At 44.8% G+C, this 20,045-nt stretch overlaps 2 protein-coding genes across 4 annotated transcripts; both read right to left on the bottom strand.

Moving 5' to 3' along the window:
• Positions 1–2,156: 2,156 nt before the first annotated feature.
• Positions 2,157–11,303, bottom strand: fbxo22 (F-box protein 22). 2 transcript variants are annotated; one of them, XM_064312191.1, is made up of 8 exons: positions 11,116–11,303; positions 9,493–9,625; positions 9,183–9,270; positions 8,892–8,912; positions 8,621–8,716; positions 5,629–5,781; positions 4,955–5,120; positions 2,157–4,558 (listed from the first exon to the last, which is right to left on the bottom strand). In XM_064312191.1, exons 1-8 carry the CDS (start codon positions 11,244–11,246, stop codon positions 4,165–4,167), a joined length of 1,182 nt encoding a protein of 393 aa, XP_064168261.1. In that variant the 5' UTR covers positions 11,247–11,303; the 3' UTR covers positions 2,157–4,164. The 2 variants fall into 2 exon arrangements, with proteins under 2 accessions (XP_064168261.1, XP_064168263.1); XM_064312193.1 differs by lacking the exon at positions 8,892–8,912.
• Positions 11,304–11,518: 215 nt separating this feature from the next.
• lactb (lactamase, beta) lies at positions 11,519–15,769 on the bottom strand. Of its 2 annotated transcripts, none has more exons than XM_064312189.1 (6): positions 15,170–15,769; positions 14,001–14,067; positions 13,716–13,906; positions 12,915–13,227; positions 12,572–12,737; positions 11,519–12,306 (listed from the first exon to the last, which is right to left on the bottom strand). In XM_064312189.1, the coding sequence occupies exons 1-6, from the start codon at positions 15,545–15,547 to the stop codon at positions 11,784–11,786; spliced, it is 1,638 nt and encodes a 545-aa protein (XP_064168259.1). In that variant the 5' UTR covers positions 15,548–15,769; the 3' UTR covers positions 11,519–11,783. The 2 variants fall into 2 exon arrangements, with proteins under 2 accessions (XP_064168259.1, XP_064168260.1); XM_064312190.1 differs by having other exon boundaries at positions 11,522–12,306; positions 15,176–15,764.
• Between the last annotated feature and the right edge of the window lie 4,276 nt (positions 15,770–20,045).

Below are 20,045 nucleotides of genomic sequence, written 5' to 3'. Positions count from 1 at the left end.
AACCTGCTCAAATTGCTTAAGACTTTCAGCACAAGCGCACAAACACAGTTTCAGTGCTCGGCGATAGCAGGCTTTCACCTCAGTTAACCCTCTTTTAAAGGACGGTTACACAGCACATGTTGATTTTATCACATAAAAAAAAAATGTGTTGCAACTGTGCCATCTTGCCGCAGTAAAATGTAATATCACACAATTAAAAGCCCAGATAAATTAATTACAAGGAAAAAAAAAGGGGGAGGGGGGCAGAGAGGGAGAGGCCCCTTTTTACATCTCCACTAGAGCACAAACGGGCTTGAGCTGGAGAGCAGGAGTGGCGGATTGATCGCGCTCTGCGGTGGCGGTTGCGGCAGATCGATGAGCTCGGCAGACCCGCGTCCTGGGGGACGCCGCCGCCCCTGGCTCCCGCCCCGGGAGACCCCGCGGCTGACTGGCCGCGACCGATCGATGAGGAGGTGACAGCCGCGCTTCGGCCCGACCGACGGGCCAGAAAGCTCCGGGGGGGGGGGAGCTGGCCCGCGGCGGAGGCGGCCGGATGTGCCGGGACGCTGAGGGGAAAGACGGAATCAGAGCACCGCGATTCTGTTTGTTTTAGGCCGGGGCGTGGCCACGCGTGCCAGTACGGGGCTGGGAAGACCTGGGGGTCAGACAAGCGGGTGGCAAACCTCAGCTAAAGTAGCGTAGTTATGCTAAAAAGGCAGAACAGACGCACCTCAGGCACTGTCCATGCCCTGCCGTGCGCTCCGCTGGGCAGCCGATCAGGAACCTACAGGAAGGCCGCATTACAAACTGACACACTACAGTCAGGAGCCTGCAGAGGCAGGCCTCGACAGCCCCGCCCTGCCAGGGCTCGGGCGGGTTTCAGCAGGCCAGCGTTCCCCAGGCCAGTGCGGCGCTGGCTCCTCCCAGTGACCCGCCACGCTCACACGGGCTACCGGCCGCCATTAGAGAGAAACCCACCGCTGCTCCGACCGCTGCTAGCAGCACCGCACCGGACTGCGAGCGTAAGCTAGCTTTTGGGGTGGCCCATGCACAGCACCGACTCGAAGCACAACTGGGGACCACAGAATGGAAGCCCACTGAGGTCTGCCAGGTGCAGAATAAAGTCGCCAACACCCTGCACAGCCCACTGTGGACATTGGAGAGCAGTAGGGTCTACACACTAAGCTAATTTCCTATAAGCGCTGCAGTTAGAGGAATTCCTCGTCCAACCATCCCACAGTTCTAAACGGTCCGGTCCACACGACGGGCCAATCGGACGGCGTTCCCACCCAACATTCCGTCAAGGGTTTGTTTATATTCTCCGGTCCCGTAGGGATCATACAGCTCAAGGACAACCGCATGACCTCTGACCCGTTTGGAGTTCACACCGCTCAACGACTCCGTTTCTCGACCACGCACCAGGGCTCGCCCGGGAGACCTGTTGCCATGGAGAAGTGCTGGTTTCCACACGACGGTGGAGGTTCCAGCTTCCGCGGCGAGTCTGTCTCTCTCAGAGCTCGTGCCCAAGGTCGACCGCGGGCTGCCTGCGCTCTACAGCCATGTCTGTCTACCAGAACGTGAAGGAAAAATGAAATTAAATACAAGCGATCCTGGGGATAACTAAAGACAAGAGAAAAGCGTACCTAGGGTCCAAGCGTCCGTGCTGGCAGAGAGGAAGCAGCGAATCAGTCCACTCCCTCCCGGATTCATCACTTCCTGTCCCGCTCCGCGCCCACGCCACACGTGAATTTGTACGAACCAATTCAGCTACGCTTTCATCTAGAACCACTTACTGCACAGTGAATTTGCATACGGTTTTACAAACGCTAATATGGATACAGAAGTTCAGAAGGGCCCAGTGGTGCAAATAAGCCAGATCTCACATTTGGATACACGTCAGGGGGCTGGGTAATGCCAGCTTCGTATGCGACGGGGTTTCTCCACGCCAAATTAAGACTCCGGTGACAAACTCGAGTCCCCTTTGCACACTTCAGAGCAGCCCGGGCTCAGAAACGAGAGGAGGAACGAGTGGTGAAATTTAATGCCCCGCGTCCAATGCACATTCAATCTACTGCAACAGCAAAACGCTCCATTACACTGACTTTAGGGTGAAAGGGACATTTTATAATGGAAAATTAACTGACAAAATAACAAACGATTCAGAATTTACAACGACACACTGCATGAAGCATTCCTGTTTATTAAAGCCAGACAGAGTGATAGGAGACAGTATCAGAGGAACTACAAATGGTTGTGTGTAAAAACAAGAGACGTACACTGAAAGTGGCTAGCTGACATTTATATGCGCTTTTTTGTATGCATTTAATTTGGAACACAGATCTGCAACCTCAGCTCTTAAATCTCCTCCTTGCTCCACAGTGAGGTTTGAGGTTTGTTTGCCATTATTAAAACACCACAGACTTCTGAGTAAAGTCACATGACCAAGGCATTCGTCTAAGGCTTATTCAATCTAACCGCAACGCGTCACATCCTTTCAGCACGCTTTCCACTACTTAAGCAACATCACAAGTATGATTCCTGCAAAAATGGCCAAAAATATGGAAAAGGAATAGAAACAACAGAAGCAAATCAACAGAGATTTTAAATTTCTGATTTATATTTGTTACTCATTAATAAGGCCAAAGCGCACTGCGGTTAGACTGAAGAACCCCACGGGCTGGTCGTACACCGCAAACTCCACTGCACAAAAGCAACTGTCACTGAGCAACAGCATGTTACTGATTACATGTTAGTCATTACCCATAAATCAGTTCAACTAGGTCACATGGTCAGCCGGTAGCTGCCCACTGAAATAACTCAAGGATCAGATCAACTACAGAAAGAGTTAGAGCTTGCACTGAATTAAAGCAGGAACATATAGACACAAACTGTCAAGGCACAATATCCAAATCCACAGACCAGCCATCGTGTCTGGCCCAGGTAAAACTCTCTGAGAAAGAGTCCGTTTATTGGGAAATTAACTCACTGAATCAGACTGCTTGTGCAAGCACACCAATGGGAAATGCACTTTTGATCAGGATGTTTGTTGAATAAAACATTTAGGCCAAATTAAATAAACACGTTCTTTTAGTCTTTAAAATTACACATAGTTAAATCCGGGTGAATAAATAAACCAGATGCCCAAAGCTAGCTATTATTTATAGCTATATTGTAACCGTGATACATTTAACTACCTTGACAGGTAATTACCACAGTACTTTGTGGCCTTAAATGGAAAATGTCAACCGAAGAACTCATTGTACAAATAAGAAGTCTAAATGGATTTAATCGTGTTACATATTGGAGAACCCAATGAACAAATGAACTAATATCAGCGACCAGAAAGAAGCATACAGATGAACCAAAACAAAGGAGAAAAATTTATGCTGATCTCATGATGATCTTACATTAGCAAGCAGCAACTGTAGGGTGTGTTGTGTACGTAAAACACCAATCACTATGCAATGCTTTAATCGTACAAATCAGTATGGTTGCAAGAAATCAAACTTACGTGCGAGTGTGTGTTTGAGTGTGTGTGTGTGTATCCGTGTACCGAATTGGGAGGAATTTATCTTCAAACCCTAAGTGGAAACTGAATTGAATGCTGCACGTTCAAACTAAAATGGTAAGAAGACTGACGCATTCCTTGGGAAACAGCGATGTGGCAATTGGTTTTCCAATAGCACAACAGCTGTAAATGTCTCTCATAAAAAAGCGCACAGTGCCCCAGCTGGCACAGTAACACTGGTATATTCGCACTCAGAACAGGTTGTTCTTTCTTCAGTTGGTCCTTTATGCCCACTTTCAAAACGGCGTTACAGCAATAATACAGCCATGAAAGAACTATGATTTAATGTTAGTCAAGAGCAACTTTTTCATTTTTTGCTCAAAAATCTAACGCCACCCTCCTCTGTCTTGATTTCGGGGCAATTTACAGTAATTTGAGGAGGGCAGAATGTTGGGGCGACAGTTTTGCATTGACTTTGTGAAAGCGAATCAAAACGCACCAAAGATCACAACCTCAGGGGCTGAGAGATTACTTCAATATGCGATCTCACAGACGAGAAAGAAAAGGAGTCTGGGTCGCGGCGATGCAGCTGAACCGCACGCTGACCGCAGAGAAACGGTCCCCCTCCGGAGCGACCCGGGAGCCTCCGCTGCGCTCAGCCGCAGGGTGGGGCGGGGTCACCCCAGGTGCACCAGGACCATGACGGTGGTGTAGGTGTGCTGCAGGCTGTCCGTGTCCGTGTCGGTCAGGGTGTAGCTGCCGGTGACGATGCGGTCGCAGCCGATCTCGCCGTTGCCGAAGAAGCCGAAGAGCGGCGTGTTGGGGAAGACCTTGCGGAAGGCGTCGGCCTCCACGTTGCGCTTGCCACCGTAGTAGTTGTGGCCGCGGCCCAGGCAGGCGAACATGAGGCCCAGCGTGTTCCGCTCGGGCAGGTTGGCCGCCTTCAGCCGCTGGACGGCCGCCTCGGCCGACTTCTCGCTCACCACGTCCTGCTCCAGCAGCACCGACGCCCCCTGCACCCGCGCCCCGCTCAGCGCCAGCCCCGCCATGCCGTACGAGCCCCGCCCGCAGCTGGCAGGGGCGAGAGAGAGAGAGAGCCGCCGCGTCACACACACACACACACCAGCGGTTATGAGGACGCGCACAACGTCCAACAGCACGTTCACACACACTGCTCCTGAGCCATGTGATGTACATTGTGGTTTCTCCACATGCAAGTATACTAGGGGTGCATCTAAGAAAAATGAATAAATAAAACTTTTTAAAACCCCAACTGTTCAGTTGACCACCCATGGTTCGGTTTGCTCGTGTTTGGTTCAGTTTCGTTTGCGCGATTCAAAGAACCTTCTGCGTCTAGCTACTTTTTCAAAATGGGTGCCGGGGAACAGGACTGGGAACTCCAAATGTATTCAGAACTTAAAAAGAAGAGGATGACGAGCGCTTCAAAAAGAAGAAGAGCGGACTCACCACTCCCGGGAGTGGGTGAAGACGCTCTCCACGTGCCCCCCCGCGATGAGGGCGTTGCTCTGCGCCAGTGGCTCCAGGACCTTGTTGAGGAAGCGCGCCGATCTGGACCTGAAGACCTCGTACTCGAAGAGGAGGACCACGCGCAGGTCCGGGTTACCCACAAGCCCTGAGGGGGGGAAAGGGCGTGTTCATTCAAACCCAAAAAATCACACAGCAGCTGAAGACGTTCAGAAGACATCCCTGACACGTTAGACACTGCCCCAAATGCCACAACATATCTGACCACCGTTTGCTGTGGGCACGCTTGGCGAAGAAGGGATAACAGCAATGTTTAGACTTGCTGGCACTTAACAGTTTGACATCAATAAGAACTGCAGCCCTGCTCGCTATAATACCCAACCTAATGTGAAGATAATCATTACGATTAAAGACATATTAGATGCAGCCATGGGCAACATACGGCAGGACTGTGTAGAGACACCTTGCAACCAGCAGGTGGTGCTGTGGGCCCCAGCAGACAAAATACTACAACAACACTACAGAAAAAGCCACCAAATAAATCCACACTCACTTTTCATTTGCATACGAAATATGGCAGAAATAATCATCCCTCTCACTGACTGTGCATTTGCTGGGTACCAGCCACAGGAGGCGCTGTGACACGGCGCACTCGCCTGCTTCCTCGAGCGCGGCCTGGGAGAGGCTCCGCTTGCAGAAGTGGAAGGGACGCACGGTGACGCCGTCCATGCTGGGGAACATGAGCGCGAAGCCGGCCTCCCCATCCTGGTGCTCCTGGGGGGCGCTGGGGCACGGTCCGTTGGGGGTCACTGAGGAAGGAAGAGGGGGGAGACGGGTCCTCGTTGACTGAGCTTCCTCAGGGGCCAATCCCACCCCAACCCACACCCTGCCCCTGCGTTGTGGTACACTACCAACTCAGAGGAGGAATAACACTGTTAACGCACAGCGGTTTGAGCTGGTCACCTGGTTTTATTAGAAGGTTAGTGTACAGAGGGGAATCTGCCTGTTGGCACTAGGCTAACCTGCTTGTGGTAAGACCTGCACTTGCGCAAGCATATTAAAAGTGTAATTTCTCAACTTGACCTGGGAACCTGACATTGTGTGATACTCAGGACTTACAATTTTACATCTTTAAAAAAACCTTTTAATAAATGGACTAAATGCTTAAATTTACTTATTGTAATCTAATAATGTATTCTTACGCAGTAAAAATGACCTGGCAAAGAAGGCTACACTGAAAAGTGAAAAAGTAATGAAAAAAGTTATTTTCAGTTTGGCAGCCATAATTAGTGTGAGTCTTTCAGAGATTATCTGCCTAAAACACAAGACGATCCACTTGGACAGAGCAGAGCGCAGTATGTTTCCTAATTACAGTGTTCCCCCATGAGAGAAAGAAACAGGCTTAGCCTGAACAGAAGTGCCTGCAATGCTCAGGTATTTCTGAGCTAGCTGTGCAATGCGAAGAAAGCGCCCCACACACTGAGGATTCTGGGATTCTGAGGACCTGGTAGTGGTGCTCTCTTTCCACACATCACATTACATTCATTTGGCAGACGCTTTTATCCAAGGCGACGTACAATAAGTGCACACCAAAGGTCATTGTAACTACAAAACACAGGTCCGATAAGGTACAATACTCATTTTGTAACAGGATCCTCTTCAGAACATTAATCAGCAATGCTAATTTTTTGGCTATACAACAGTGGGGGAAAATTTCATTCAGAAGCAAGAAGAAATGCTTGGGACAAAAAAAGACATTCAAGCATAAATTTTTACAATTCACAAAAAACGTTTCTCAATTCCACGAATATTCTAATTTTAAACTTAAATCCTGCCAAAACCAAAATGGCCACATAACACGACTGAACACCATGTACATCTGAAAATAGAAACGAGTTTATTTTTCCGACCATGCATACAAAGACGACTGTGCTTTTACACAGCAAGTCAAACATGTCTGTGCAGCCGCAGCTTCCTGCATCCTGGGCAGTGCGCTACAGCCCAGCTTCCTCTTAGTGCTCCCAGCTCTGACTGAATTCTGTTCAGCCGGATTCCCACACACCTCGACCGGCGAGGAAGCGGCTTCCGTTTAAAGATAAGGGGCGCGGTATCGGCGGGAGAGCGGCGCGTTCCGGCGGCCGCGTCCGTTATCGCCAAGGTGACCCGGTGACTGAAGCGAATTCGCTTCCCTCCATCTTTACCGGCGATCTCCCCCCCCCCCCCGGAAACCCAAAGGGCGTGCGGCGACCGCTCGTTAGCCGGCTCACGCCCCCCCCCCCCACCCCACATCTCCAGAAATCACGCTCGCTACCGAGCTGCTTCCTGAGCACGCTCCCCTCCTCCCCCTCACAGGCCTTAACACTGATGTTTAAGATTGTATCTTAACATCCAGAGCGGGGCTCCGTACCAGCTCTCACTAAATTACAGTTAAAGAGACCCAGTCTGCCCTGTCCTTGCCGGGAACTGCGTGGGGGAGGCGGCTGAGACGGCACATTCCTGCACGGGCCTTCCCCTCAGAGCAGAGGAGCAGCCACCTGCCCGTCAGCTCCAGGAAACATGTGACTGAGAAAGAAGAGAAGAGAGGGACGAGAGGAGAGAGCAGGGAAGAGTGAAGAGAGCGAGGGGGAAGAGATGATAAGAGGGGGGAGAGAGGTGAGAGGAGGGAGAGGGGAAAGGAGAGGAGGGAGAGAGGAGAGAGAGGGAGAAGAGAGAGAGAGAGAGGAGAGAGAGAGAGAGAGAGAGAGATAGAGAGAGAGAGAGAGAGAGAGAGAGAGAGAGAGAGGAGAGAGAGAGAGAGAGAGAGAGAGAGAGAGGAGAGAGAGAGAGAGAGAGAGAGAGAGAGAGAGAGAGAGAGAGAGAGAGATAGATCTCTGCCAACAGGCCAGTCACTGGGTACATATATCATACGGGGCGGTAAAAACATGCATCCTTTAAACAGGGCTGAAAGACAATCCATCTGAACGGCAGCCCAGCCTCGTCCCCCTCAGGCCCGGCGGGTGGGAGATTTATACCCGGGAGCCTGTGCAGGCAGGCAGGCAGGCAGGCAGGCAGCTCGCTCCTCCGCCACACAGCTAAGAGAGCTGCTAAAGATCTGAATGCCTGAGCTAAATGAGAACCGCGGGACGGCTGACGCGGTGTTCAGCAGCTCCAAACGTGCTGGTAAACTGCCAAAAACTGACACTGGCTCTCCGGCAATAAAAAAAAAGGACAAAATAAAAAGTATGCAAAATAATAATATACAGTATACGTTACTACAGTAGGTCATTTCAGCAATGCCAAAGAGAGGTACTTTCTGACCTCAGACAGATTAGCTTCCGGCAGATTATACAGACTGTAACTCTTCATTGAGTTAGCCTCTAATAAGTTACAGATCGGGGATTCTTTTCCATTGAGCGGGCTTATAATTACATTACTGATCAGTGAGATGTCTTCTAATTGGTTAGACATAGGTGACTATCCACTGAAACTGGTTCTGACAGAGCAAGTCACCCAGCTGAGACCTAAGACTCTATTGAGCTGCTTCCCAACGGCAGAGGCACACTAGCCTCTGTGAATTCACTTTATCATTTTCAGAATGTATCTTTACATGTAAATAAGCGGATATCTGACACAGGGGAGTTGCCAAAGAGGACAGAAGGGTAAACTTACACACAACTCCTGATGTTGCGATACCCAGAATCTCACAGTCCCTGGGGAACAGGGCATTCAGCTCCAACGCCAGTTCCGAGCTGTCCGTCTTCCTCACTGCAAGCGGGGTGGGGTGGGGTGGGGGTGGGTGGGTCGGGGGGGGACAGGGATGAACTTGTGTGGAGCAGGTTAAAGGTTGTGCTTTCCAACTACTGCACTTTTCCTCATATGCAGATCAATAGCAGGCTCGATTCATTTCAAATTAAATATTAAAAGTTATTTTAAATGTTACCTGTGGCCTCATGATTCCCACCTTCCAAATAAAAGATAAAAAAATAAAATGAAATATTAGAGACCACAGTTCCTTGCTGGGGGTGTGGTCTACCCACAGACTGGTCTATGGCAGAACCAGCCCCCTGTAAACAGCATCATTTTAAAAACTGTTCATTCAGACCCTAAACGACGTCATCACACACTCAACAGATGCTACTTTTCTACACCACCTTACACCACCTATGCACTGAAGACACAGTGGCCTGCTGACTCGATGGTGCAGTGTCTTAACTCAAAGCAAGGGGCATACCTTTTTTTTGCCTGTAGCAACAGTCCTGTCCGTTAATGGTCTCGCAGTCCGCCATTAACAAAACTGTCTGAGGCAGCAAGTACATGTTCTGTAGAGTTCAGGAAACACACAGGACACTTTTCAACATAAGAGAAGCAGCACACAATGGATACATATTTTGTGTATTGCATGCACGTTCTGCTTGAAAGTTAAGCCTCTCTCGAAAAACAGTCATGCCACTCTCAGCTGTGCATAGGTCCCCAAGTGCTCTGCCTTTATGTAAACAAAAAAACTTTCAAACCGGAGCCAAATGGGTCAGCTTCCAGCTTACCTCGAGCTCCTCCGCCAACTTCCTGTGCAAGACATGGCCTTTGTCGCTGCCGCACCCCGTGGCCGAAACCCAGGCAACCCGCTGCTGCGTCCTCAACACACGCCGGGCGCAGTTCCTCCACAGCCTGCAAACGCTGCCGCCGTATAACAGTACCGATCAGAACTGGCGGGAACCGTTCAATTTTACTCTATTAACCTATAAAACCGCCACTTCTGCTAATATCAGACCGATTTTACTGGTTTATGATACAAGTAAACACACCCCATCCCTTCTAAAAAAAGGCACACTTAAAAAAAGAAGAAATGCTGACAAATGGATTAAGCAGTGCAAGAGTAATGCGATTCATTAATGTATATAAAAAATAAATAACTATGTTTCACAAAGACAATGATGGCAAATGTAGTCCACGCCTGTATCGACCGGGTGTGCCAAATGTTTGCGCTACACAGAGAGCTACATAACCAATTAGCCATATCAATTTGGTTATGCCAACATTAACTCACACACCATGTCAAAATGTTGTTCAGTGATATGAAATTGTACAATAAGGAGATTGTGATTTCCATGCCTAGCAAGGGAGTCAGTTTGCAAACTTGGAAAAGGCTCGGCATTTTCAAATGATTGGCTTTTCATGAATTTACAATTGTAACTTTACGAAGGTGCACATTAACTTTTTTTTATTTTTAATCCAATGATCCAGTATCAAAAAAAGATGGACCATCAGCTTTCCAACACACCTCTGGAGCTGCAAACCATTCGCTCTGAAAAGCTGGATGCTGCAGGGATATCAAGGAAAGCTGTACCGGGACTGAACGGAGGCGGGGAAGCTATTGTAAATGACAGGCCACTGGCCAATAAATGAGTGTTATTTCACTGCTCGAACAGTGCATTGTAACTGCGACTTTACGATTGGTTTTAAAGCGGGGTGTGAATGTGAGGCGGGTACTCATTCACTGAGACCCGACACCGGCCCAGTCCCAAAAAGAAAAAAAAGAGAATGGTGGATTCTTGGAGTGGACAAACCAGGAAATTGGCAGTACTATGCCTATTTGCGTTGATCATTACTTTAATTTTGAAATAAATCCACACAATTTAAGTAGCCAGAAGCAGCATCCCTCGGCTTGAAAAGATGTAAACATCCATCGAGCTAACGGGCTAACATCTCAAACCACTGTCCATAACTTTAGCTATCTAGCAGTGCTATACACTGGTAAATGAAGCTAACCAACTAGCCAGAGCAGAACCTTACCGAATTAAGAAGACTACACACTAGCTACATTCTTACATAACTAACGTTTGTTATCGATGGCTACGTTAAGAAGATAACTATACTTTCAGTTTCAACTTTCAAGTTGGCCATCTAACAAGCAAATCTAAAATACAGGAAATTGGGTGTAGCGAGCGAGCAGTTCACAGAAATTAATCGACATTTATGATAACTACATACCAAACAATGAAACTGGACTTATCTGTAAATACAGTAAGAATCGCTAGTCAACCAGATACAGTTGGTTAAGAATAGGTCTAGCTACATCAAATCGCGTTAGCCAAGTTAGCTTGCTAGCACTGCAAGCAATCAATAGCCGCCAGTTAACTCGCTACTTAAAATTGCTAGCCACTTACCAAGCTGTGCGAAGCAATGACTTGGTTGGAACAAACGTCAAAATTCTCTCCACCACTTCAGCCACATTACTTAGAACGTAACCAGCCTGGCTTGCAGCAGCTGTGCATGGATTTTCATCATTTCCATCCATGTTTTCTTAAAAAAAGGACACCCAATGGTGGCTATTAAAAACTTTTAACCTTTGAACTCTATACTCTTGCAAAAAAAGGAAAATGTCTGTTATAAGACATTTGGCCACTGCCACCTAGTGGTATCATATTTAGTCCTCCAACGTCCCGCTTTCTCTAAATATGAGGCTAGTGTGGAAGTTAATCCTGCGTCAATTCTTCGCTTTGGGCCAATCATGTTAATTGAATCGTTACTTAAGAATGTTTATTCATTAGCTAGGAGTTTCGACCGTGAAGGCTTTTGAAATTATTATCAGGATTTTCATATGAATGCACAAAACCATAAATTACCTATAAACCCACACTCAAGTTTGGAATTTTTTTGTATTCATTTTTAATGCTACAAAATTTATTTTTAAAGCTGGCAATTGCCATAGTGGTATTAACAAATTAAACAGAGAAACACATAACAGGTTCAAAGGCAAGCACTCGCAAAAATCCATCCACACACGTACAAACACACGTACTCACACACACAAACACCATTTCGAACACTGTTCTCAGACCCCTCTAGCTTTGTCAAATTCCTGTGCAATCTTTAATGCAGTGCTGTTCAGTCCCACAGACTGCATGTTGGCGATGATGGTAACCACGACTCCCTTAGGCGGCACCGGCGAGTTCCCTCGTGGCTCCACTGGGTCACTTGGCAACACCAAAAGGACACTGCTTGCCCCTACAGCACCCCCCGTGTGTGAAACATAGTGCCTGCGACTCCTGCAATGCCCATAGTTCTGCTGTTTCTCCACCACCAGCCAGCCCATGCCATATAACCCGTCTTTATCCCATGATCCCTCAGTTTTGTCCACAGGGGCCCACACTGCTCTGGCAGTCTCTGGCTTGAGGAATCCTGGCAGGAGGCCCTTGACATTTTTCACATGAGCCACCTGGTAGCTGTAGAGCATGGCGTTTCCAAACAGCAGCAGGTCTCCCACAGTGGAGAGGAACCCGCCTCCCGCCCACTTATAGGAGTTGTCCACGTAGGGGCAATTCACCACACGGCCCTTTTTATTGAAACGGTAAAATCTGAAACATAAAACAGCATGCAATTTTTAAAAATGTAATTAATTTTTTAATTCTTAAATTTCATAAGTCACGCCAAAGTGAATGAAGTGTATCTTGATCAGCATCAAATTTGTAAGAAGAATCATTTAATTTAATTCACTTATCTTTCACCATTAAATCAAGTACAAAGTAGTTTCTGTAATCTGCCTGAACTGTCATACCTGACCCACAGTAACGTAGAAACAGATGTATTTGGGCCAGACACAGATTACTTATTTTACTGTACCTTGAGCGGTGATATATAATGGGGTCATTCTCATCTGGTACGGTGTTGAGCATGCCCAGTTCGCGGAACTCCTTCATCATGTGATCCAGGAAGCGCTGACCCACCACTCTCTCCACCACTGCACTGAGCAGGGTGTAGGCATGGGTGGAGTACAGGAAGGTGGTGCCTGCAGACACCAAAATACACCTACCATTTTTAAGGAACACAGTACTTATCTAATTTGGTCATAATACTGCCAGATTTGGGATAATGGATGCAGATTCTAATTTTTATTCAAGTAGTTGTAGGGATGTCTCTACTTCAGCTGTGTGAATCTTTCGTCACTGGCAGCTTAGAATCTTACCTGGTTTCAAAATAAGTGGGTCATCTTTAAACAAATCCAGGGCATGAATTACACTCTCAAAACTTTCCTTCAGGTAGTACTCTTCATGCTCAAACTCCTTCTTTTGCTTGGCCTCCGTACTCTTGGTGCCGCTGTCCTTGTTTTTAGGGGATTCTTTGTTTTCAACATTCTTCTCGTTCTCTTTGATTTTCCTCTCTGGTGGCTTCAAAAGTCTCTTTGCTTTTTCCTTATCCTCTATTACCTTCTTTGCATTCTTCTCGTAGTGACGAATCCCACTCAGATGGGATAGCAACATCCGTGGGGTTATCGTGACCTGAAAATTCACACCAAAAAAAAACCTATTGGCGCAGAGATATAAGTTATAACCATATAAAACATGGACATGTGGATTTTCAATATGGCTGAAATCTCTCACTTCAAAATACATTACATTACATTTATTTGGCAAGACGCTTTAATGCAAAGCGACGTGCAGTAAGTGCATTCCAAAGGTAATTGGAGCATCTACAAAACACAGGTCCGATAAGGTACAACAATGCTCATTTTGTACAGTTATTCATAGCCATGAACACAAGTCCGAGTCCAGTCCACAAAGTAAATATTACTCTGACCAAACCTATACCGAGTCAAACCAGGAGGAAATACCACCTCAGTTAGACATTATTTCAGTAACTTTCAAACCCTTGATTCTGTTTCTCTAATTTGAAAGTGTTTCAATGATTTTCATGGTGTATGGCAGCCCAGAAGCCAAACAACGTAAGAAACGACATTCTGGAAACATTTCATGTTACTGTGACTTACGGCTTCACCCTCAAACTGTTTCTCTGGGAATTCTGGGACATATTTCTGCACAGGGGCGTCGAGATCCAGCCGGCCCTCTGCCCAGAGCCTGGCCACCGCTACTGCCGTGAGGGGCTTGCTAATGCTAGCGATGCGCATCCGCGTCTGTGGGCCACAGGCCACTCTGTTCTCCAGGTCAGCGTAGCCCAGACCTTAAAGCATGCAAAGTGTCACATTAGTAAAATACCTCCCTACAGCCACACAAACAAATGCATATATACATACTACAGTTTATACAACACCAACCTTCAAGCCATATCGGAGTCCCATCCACAGACACCCCAACTACTATCCCCGGAGCTGCCACTTCATCCTTTTCCCACGAAAAGGAAGAGAGAGGACTGTAGCGTCAGACCAAATTTATAAAAAAATATGCACTACTCTTATGAACACCACATTATGGACAGAAAAAACATGTGATTGAGAGGTTTGTGAATAATTAAAAAAAAATAATAATAAAAAAAAAAAGTTATTTTGCTCCAAGGTAGGTGGTAGAACTGTTTAACATGTCCTGACTTGATGACTTAAATTTATCAGAAAATGTAAGTTTCAGGTACAATTCTGAGATTGGACATTCCACGTGAATTTGGGAGATAAAAGTCAGTTGAAATCTTACATTTAACTGAAATTTTCAGGTTTTGGATACAAAAGCATTTTAGAGCACTTTTGGTGACTCATTTAAGACACCAATTATGAACTGTTCATTGAACCAACAACATCTTCGTATTCTTATAATCCTTACAGGACAGGCTAATAATGATTCTGGATGTTATTTTCACTGAGCAATTTTTATATATTTAAAAAAAAAAGGTACCAGTTTTTATTCTGCTTGTTTTAAATATGTGGTTTTATAAAAATGTACTGCCTAAACACAAACATATATAGAGTGGGGTCCCTGGTGTTTTTTGAGTGGATTAACAAAGGCTATCTGAAGTGAAGTGAAAGTGAGCTTTCTCCATCCGGTTGGACTATCACCTTTCACGTATATAAAACAAACTCATACAAACAATACCAAGATATCAATGTACGATTAAAAATTACACGGGGTGGATGGAGGCACGCGTAGTGGCAAAACTATTTTTATCCAAATTTCATATATGAGTCAAATATCCTATCTGTATAAGGACATTTTAAGTTAACATCAAGGTAATTTTCGGTCCACATTCACACGGTATACAGAATGTACTTAATAGCAAGATCATTAATACAATTTTGATGGGCTATTGTAGCAAATTTCCGATATTACCAAATATATTCTGTGCCAGTGACACTGGTCAATTAAAATAATCTGAATGACATAATAAAATCTGTGTCAATTCAAAAGCTACATTTGCCTAGCTGATGGTCAAGATCACCCCCGTAATAACACCAATCGAAAATGATAACAATACGAAAGAAAAAACCTTTCTGAATACCTGTACCTTTATCCTCTGGAGTAGGTCTCTGCTTGTTTCTATGGCAGTGCTATAACTCGCAGATACTGAGCGATCGTTTTCTGTGTTGTTGCACTCACAACGTTCAGAAAAGTACACTCGGTCCTTTAACCCTAATGCCAACGCAAACCCAGCGCCAAGCCCTAAAAACCAAAACTTTGAACGCATTGAGTGGAAGAATGTAAAAATCCGTTGTCTCTGGGACGTGAAGATGGCTCGGTTCTGTTCGTAAACAAAGTGTTTACGGAGTGTACATTTATTATTAGTCCACAAGGAAGAGTAGGAACGCACTTTATGCGCGGAGGTGTCCTTACACCTAATGCTTAGAAGATCCGCTGAACGTGAAAGTAATCGTGACATTTTCGACTGTCAAAATATGACTAATTTTCAGAGAAGACTTAAAACAAGTTAACGGATCCTTCAGCTTTCCGTTGCACACCAGTTTCCCTGAAGCAATAACACAGGCTTCAATAATCAAACCAGATTCAGACATCACATGTAGAACGCTGAGTCCAAGAATCCTGATTGATGCAAAGAAGATACTTTTACACTCTTTCGAATGAAACTGTGAAACAAATTATGAGCCTATATTATATTGTAGCCTATATTAATTAAATTGCAAACTAACCACCTCCCATTGGTTTTTGTTACTCAAAAACTCAACCAAATCCAAGGTACTGTGACCCATATTATTATGTAACATATTTGCATGTAAAGGACCCACTACTCCATCTTGTGGACATAGCAATAAATTAAAGTCTAGAACACTAACATCCTATGATTGAAACAACACTTAAATTTTAGGGCATATGCAAGGATTTCTGTTAGCTCTGGTAAAGGATTTCTGTCAGAACTGGGCCCTGATAGTAAACTTAAAAAAAGACAAAAGTAATGATCTTTCAAAAAAAAAGCCAGATGTCAGGAAAACAGGTTCCAGTTTTTTTTCTAGACAACACCGCCTTCGAATGCACTCTGAATTACACCTATCTTGGTTTGATAATTACAGCATCAGGGAGCTTTAGCAAGGCAGTGATTGCATTAAAACAAAAAACGTGAATAGCACTCTATACTATAAAAAGAAAACTTCTAAAAATTGTTACACCAATTCAAATCTGGTTAAATTTTTTTAATGGTGTTTTCCAGGCCATTGCACTGTATGGAGTGAGGTATGGGGTCCACTCAGCCAGCAGAGCTATTCTAAAGGGGACAAGTCTTCAACAGATACCCCATTCCACAAATACAGAGGAAAATGCCAAATAATGTATGCAGGGCAGAATTAGTGCATTATCTTTTAATGATTCATATCCAAAAAAGAGAATTTAAATTCAGGATGCACTTCAATTCAAGCCCTCAGGACACATCACACTTGATGCAATGAAAGCTCATGAGCCCAGTCATAAAAAGAGTCCCCTTGGTCAACTGGAAATGAAACTGACTAAGTCACTAACCCAACTAACACAAAACACAGACCAGCTTCATACCAGCACTGCTTACCAACAACTCAGAGTAAACCATGAAACAGACTAAAATCTTTAATCTGGAATATTGGGATCGCATAACCAAAAATAAAGAGCAATAACATCCTTAAGCTGATGCAATGTCCTTCAGGCTGTTCCTGAGGGGCGGACAGAGGCTCCCCTAGTTTATGGGTTAGCAGCAGCATTCCTATCGTGAGCCAAAATTCCACACCCTGCCAGATTTTTGCTGCCCTCACATGCACGAATGCTCACTTGGTTACAACACAAATTCTTTCTTGGAACCTTCCCTTCACAACTGACAACCAATATCTTTAATTCAGAGTTGCACTTGCCTGTGTCATTGCCAAAAAAGCTATTCTTAATGTTACCTGGTCAATTGAAAAAATCATGATTGTAATCAGATGGTAAGCTGGGGCTTGGCTCTGATATTCAGACAGTGATTTCGATGTAACAATAATATAACAGTACCTTTCTTTTACACTAGATGGCAAAAAGGCACAAATAAGTAGAACAATCACTGTAGTGTTTTTTTTTTCTTTTCTTTTTTTTTCTGTGGGTCCTGTTCTCGTCTTGTTTCCTTCTAATTCTCAGGAGTTCTTGTGGTGTGTTAACCAAAGTTTTCCATTGGATAGCAATCCTTCCACTCCAACCAGCGACCTGCACGATGTATGTCAATCATTTCAGGACAGAGCTCACCACACATCAGCTCAGGTGGAGAGGGAAGGATTTATTTAGCCAATAAACCGCAGGAAGATTAGCTGTACAGGCAGGGAGAGCCAGATTGGGAAAATGTCCAGAACAATGGGGAATCCACCTGAGCTTTTACGGTAAGCAGAAGTGATCCTTAGTGACTGCACTCAATCAGGAGCTCAGTTTAGCTTTAGCTGTCAGGCCTGAGGTGGCACATACAGGAGGTATTCCTGTTAAAATATAATACAAATGTACGCTTCAATCCTATCCCGCTCCCTCCTACTAAAAATGAATGCCAGGATGTTACGTAATTAGCCTTTGTACATGTATCCCTGCAACTGCAGTGATCTGCAGTGTGGCTCTATTGCCAGTTTCTAAAGATTACTTCACAATGTGAAATAATAAGGCAGAATGATAACAGCATTGCCAAAAGGAAATTGTTACATCACAACAAGCGATATACACTGTGGCAAACCACGGACAAATACTACAAATACCTTTGACACTCTGGCTGATGAGAAATGCCAGCGTAAGACATTGATGTCTCATCAGTCACAGTTCAGTGCTTCCATTATACATCCAGACAATGGCAAATGTTTTCCCCCTTCTATAAAACACCAGAAGATCTGCAGGAAAACCAGGGCAAGGTCAAACAAAGACAGGTTCTGAGATTTTATCTATGTGCTGCTTTCCCCTAAAGTGTTGTGTTGTAACAGCTCAGGTGTGCATGTATGTAATGATTTAACAAACACATACAGATTAATGTAGCAACAGTAACAACTAAGTCCTCGATTCAATCAACATTTATCCTCAGCTATGGATTTGACACGAATGCGACTTTTCCTTTTCTCTTCACAGTTTATATCAAATGCTGATTTACCACTTGCTTTCATTTAAAACTCTTCCCATGCGCGATGGTCTCCTGAAAGGCTGCCAGGCAACAGGTGGCTCAAGCCCACACTTACACCAGACAGAGACGGGAGGTATGCTTCCTTGTTGACATGTTCACACGTTCGGCGTCAAGAGAGCAGTCAAAACACAGAAAAGAGTCTTCCGATTCCACAGCCATATTAACCCTGACCTGGCCTTGAGCTTTCACAAACAGAACTGTCAACACTGCTAATAAAGGGGACTTCAGGACTGGCTGGCTTGCTGTAATGTGAGTCAATGGGACCTTGTGTTAAACAACCCTGTGCTTGAGAATATGATTTCCATACAACTCAGTTTTATAAATGTAGACAATGTGGTTACATTGATGACACAAGGAAACAACTGTCTACTACATAACAGTCTTGGTTTATGTTGGGATGGCAGGTATGCCATCTGCCAAGTTACGGCTTGGCAGAGCATGCCCCATACCTATACAGCACCAACAGTTTGGCACTTCAGTTCTTTCCTACAGAAATAACCACAACGAATGTAGACTCTCAGCCCTTAAAAACATTAAGTTGTACCTACTGATATCATGTAAACACACAGAATTCACAAACGTCCACACGACAAAGCCCCAAATTTAGGTTATTTTGCATTTTTTCGCAAAATGTTTGTTTTCCTGCTGATTACATCATCACAAATGCTCCAGTATCACCCAAGCACAAAAACTTTAAATGAAGACATTCTGTTCAGATGGTAAGATGGAAAACATAGGGCCAAGTTACATGAAATCATTTAGGAAACATTGGGCTGCAGTCCTTTGGAATAGAGCTCATTTCATTTGTGTGAGCTAAGATAGGCAATATTGTTTATTGTAACTAGGCCTCATTTTGATATCAATAGTTTTAACAGCAGGCCTACATTTATTTAAGTTTTAATAAATGATTTCTAGACAGTACTTTTTGTGCATTTTTGTACACTGAAAACGTTTTTGTTGAGATGCCATTGTTTGCTGAATTCAATTTAAAATCATATAATTATATAAATGTTTGGATTACAATATCAATATTGAGTTGAACTTTACTGCAAGCGAAATCCTATTCTAATGCAAGTCATCTCCAAAAATAGGGTGCTCATGTAATTTCAGTTGAGGAATGTATTGACTAAAAACATCATGAGTATCTACAGAAACGAATAGAGCAGAATTTATCTACACATGTACCAACAGTGACTGCTGGTGGTAGTCTAAAGATTTGGCAAGCAGAAACCCAAACAGGCTGTTAAATCAAACATCACTAGCCACGGAAACTATTCTCCCTCAATTCACAAGGACAGTAACATTAGGAAGGGGAGCCTGCTGAGCTCCAAATCAACTAAAACTGACACTGGAAGCAATAACAGTGAATAATAGTGTATCTTCAGTGATGTAATGTTTAAACATGCCCAATAATAAATATTTCTGTCTAGTGGCAGATCATTTTTTATTTTTACCACGGATACAAAAACTGAAAATACCTAGATACGTGCTCATACCGTGAGTGCCAAGTAACATTTTTTTGTTGAAAAACTCTTGACAAAATTTTCTCAGAGCAGGGGAAAGCCAGGCCAGGGCCAGCACGAGCACACAGGAAATGTTATAACACTGCCCTGATGGAAAGAGATTACTCTCTGTCCCGCCGCGCACAGTGCACACAAAATTGCCTGCTTCCTGCCTTACAGAAAAAAACTTAGCGAAATATTTAAACGATATGAAAAGGGGTCAAAAGGTCAAGCAATGCACGACTCTTCTATTTCATTTCAATGAAACGCTTGAGTTG

This window comes from Anguilla rostrata, chromosome 16, assembly GCF_018555375.3.
Source record: "Anguilla rostrata isolate EN2019 chromosome 16, ASM1855537v3, whole genome shotgun sequence".
In the NCBI taxonomy this organism is placed as follows: Eukaryota; Metazoa; Chordata; class Actinopteri; order Anguilliformes; family Anguillidae; genus Anguilla; species Anguilla rostrata.
The sequence above is the reverse complement of the archived record's forward strand: the minus strand, read 5'-3'. Positions and strand labels throughout refer to the sequence as shown.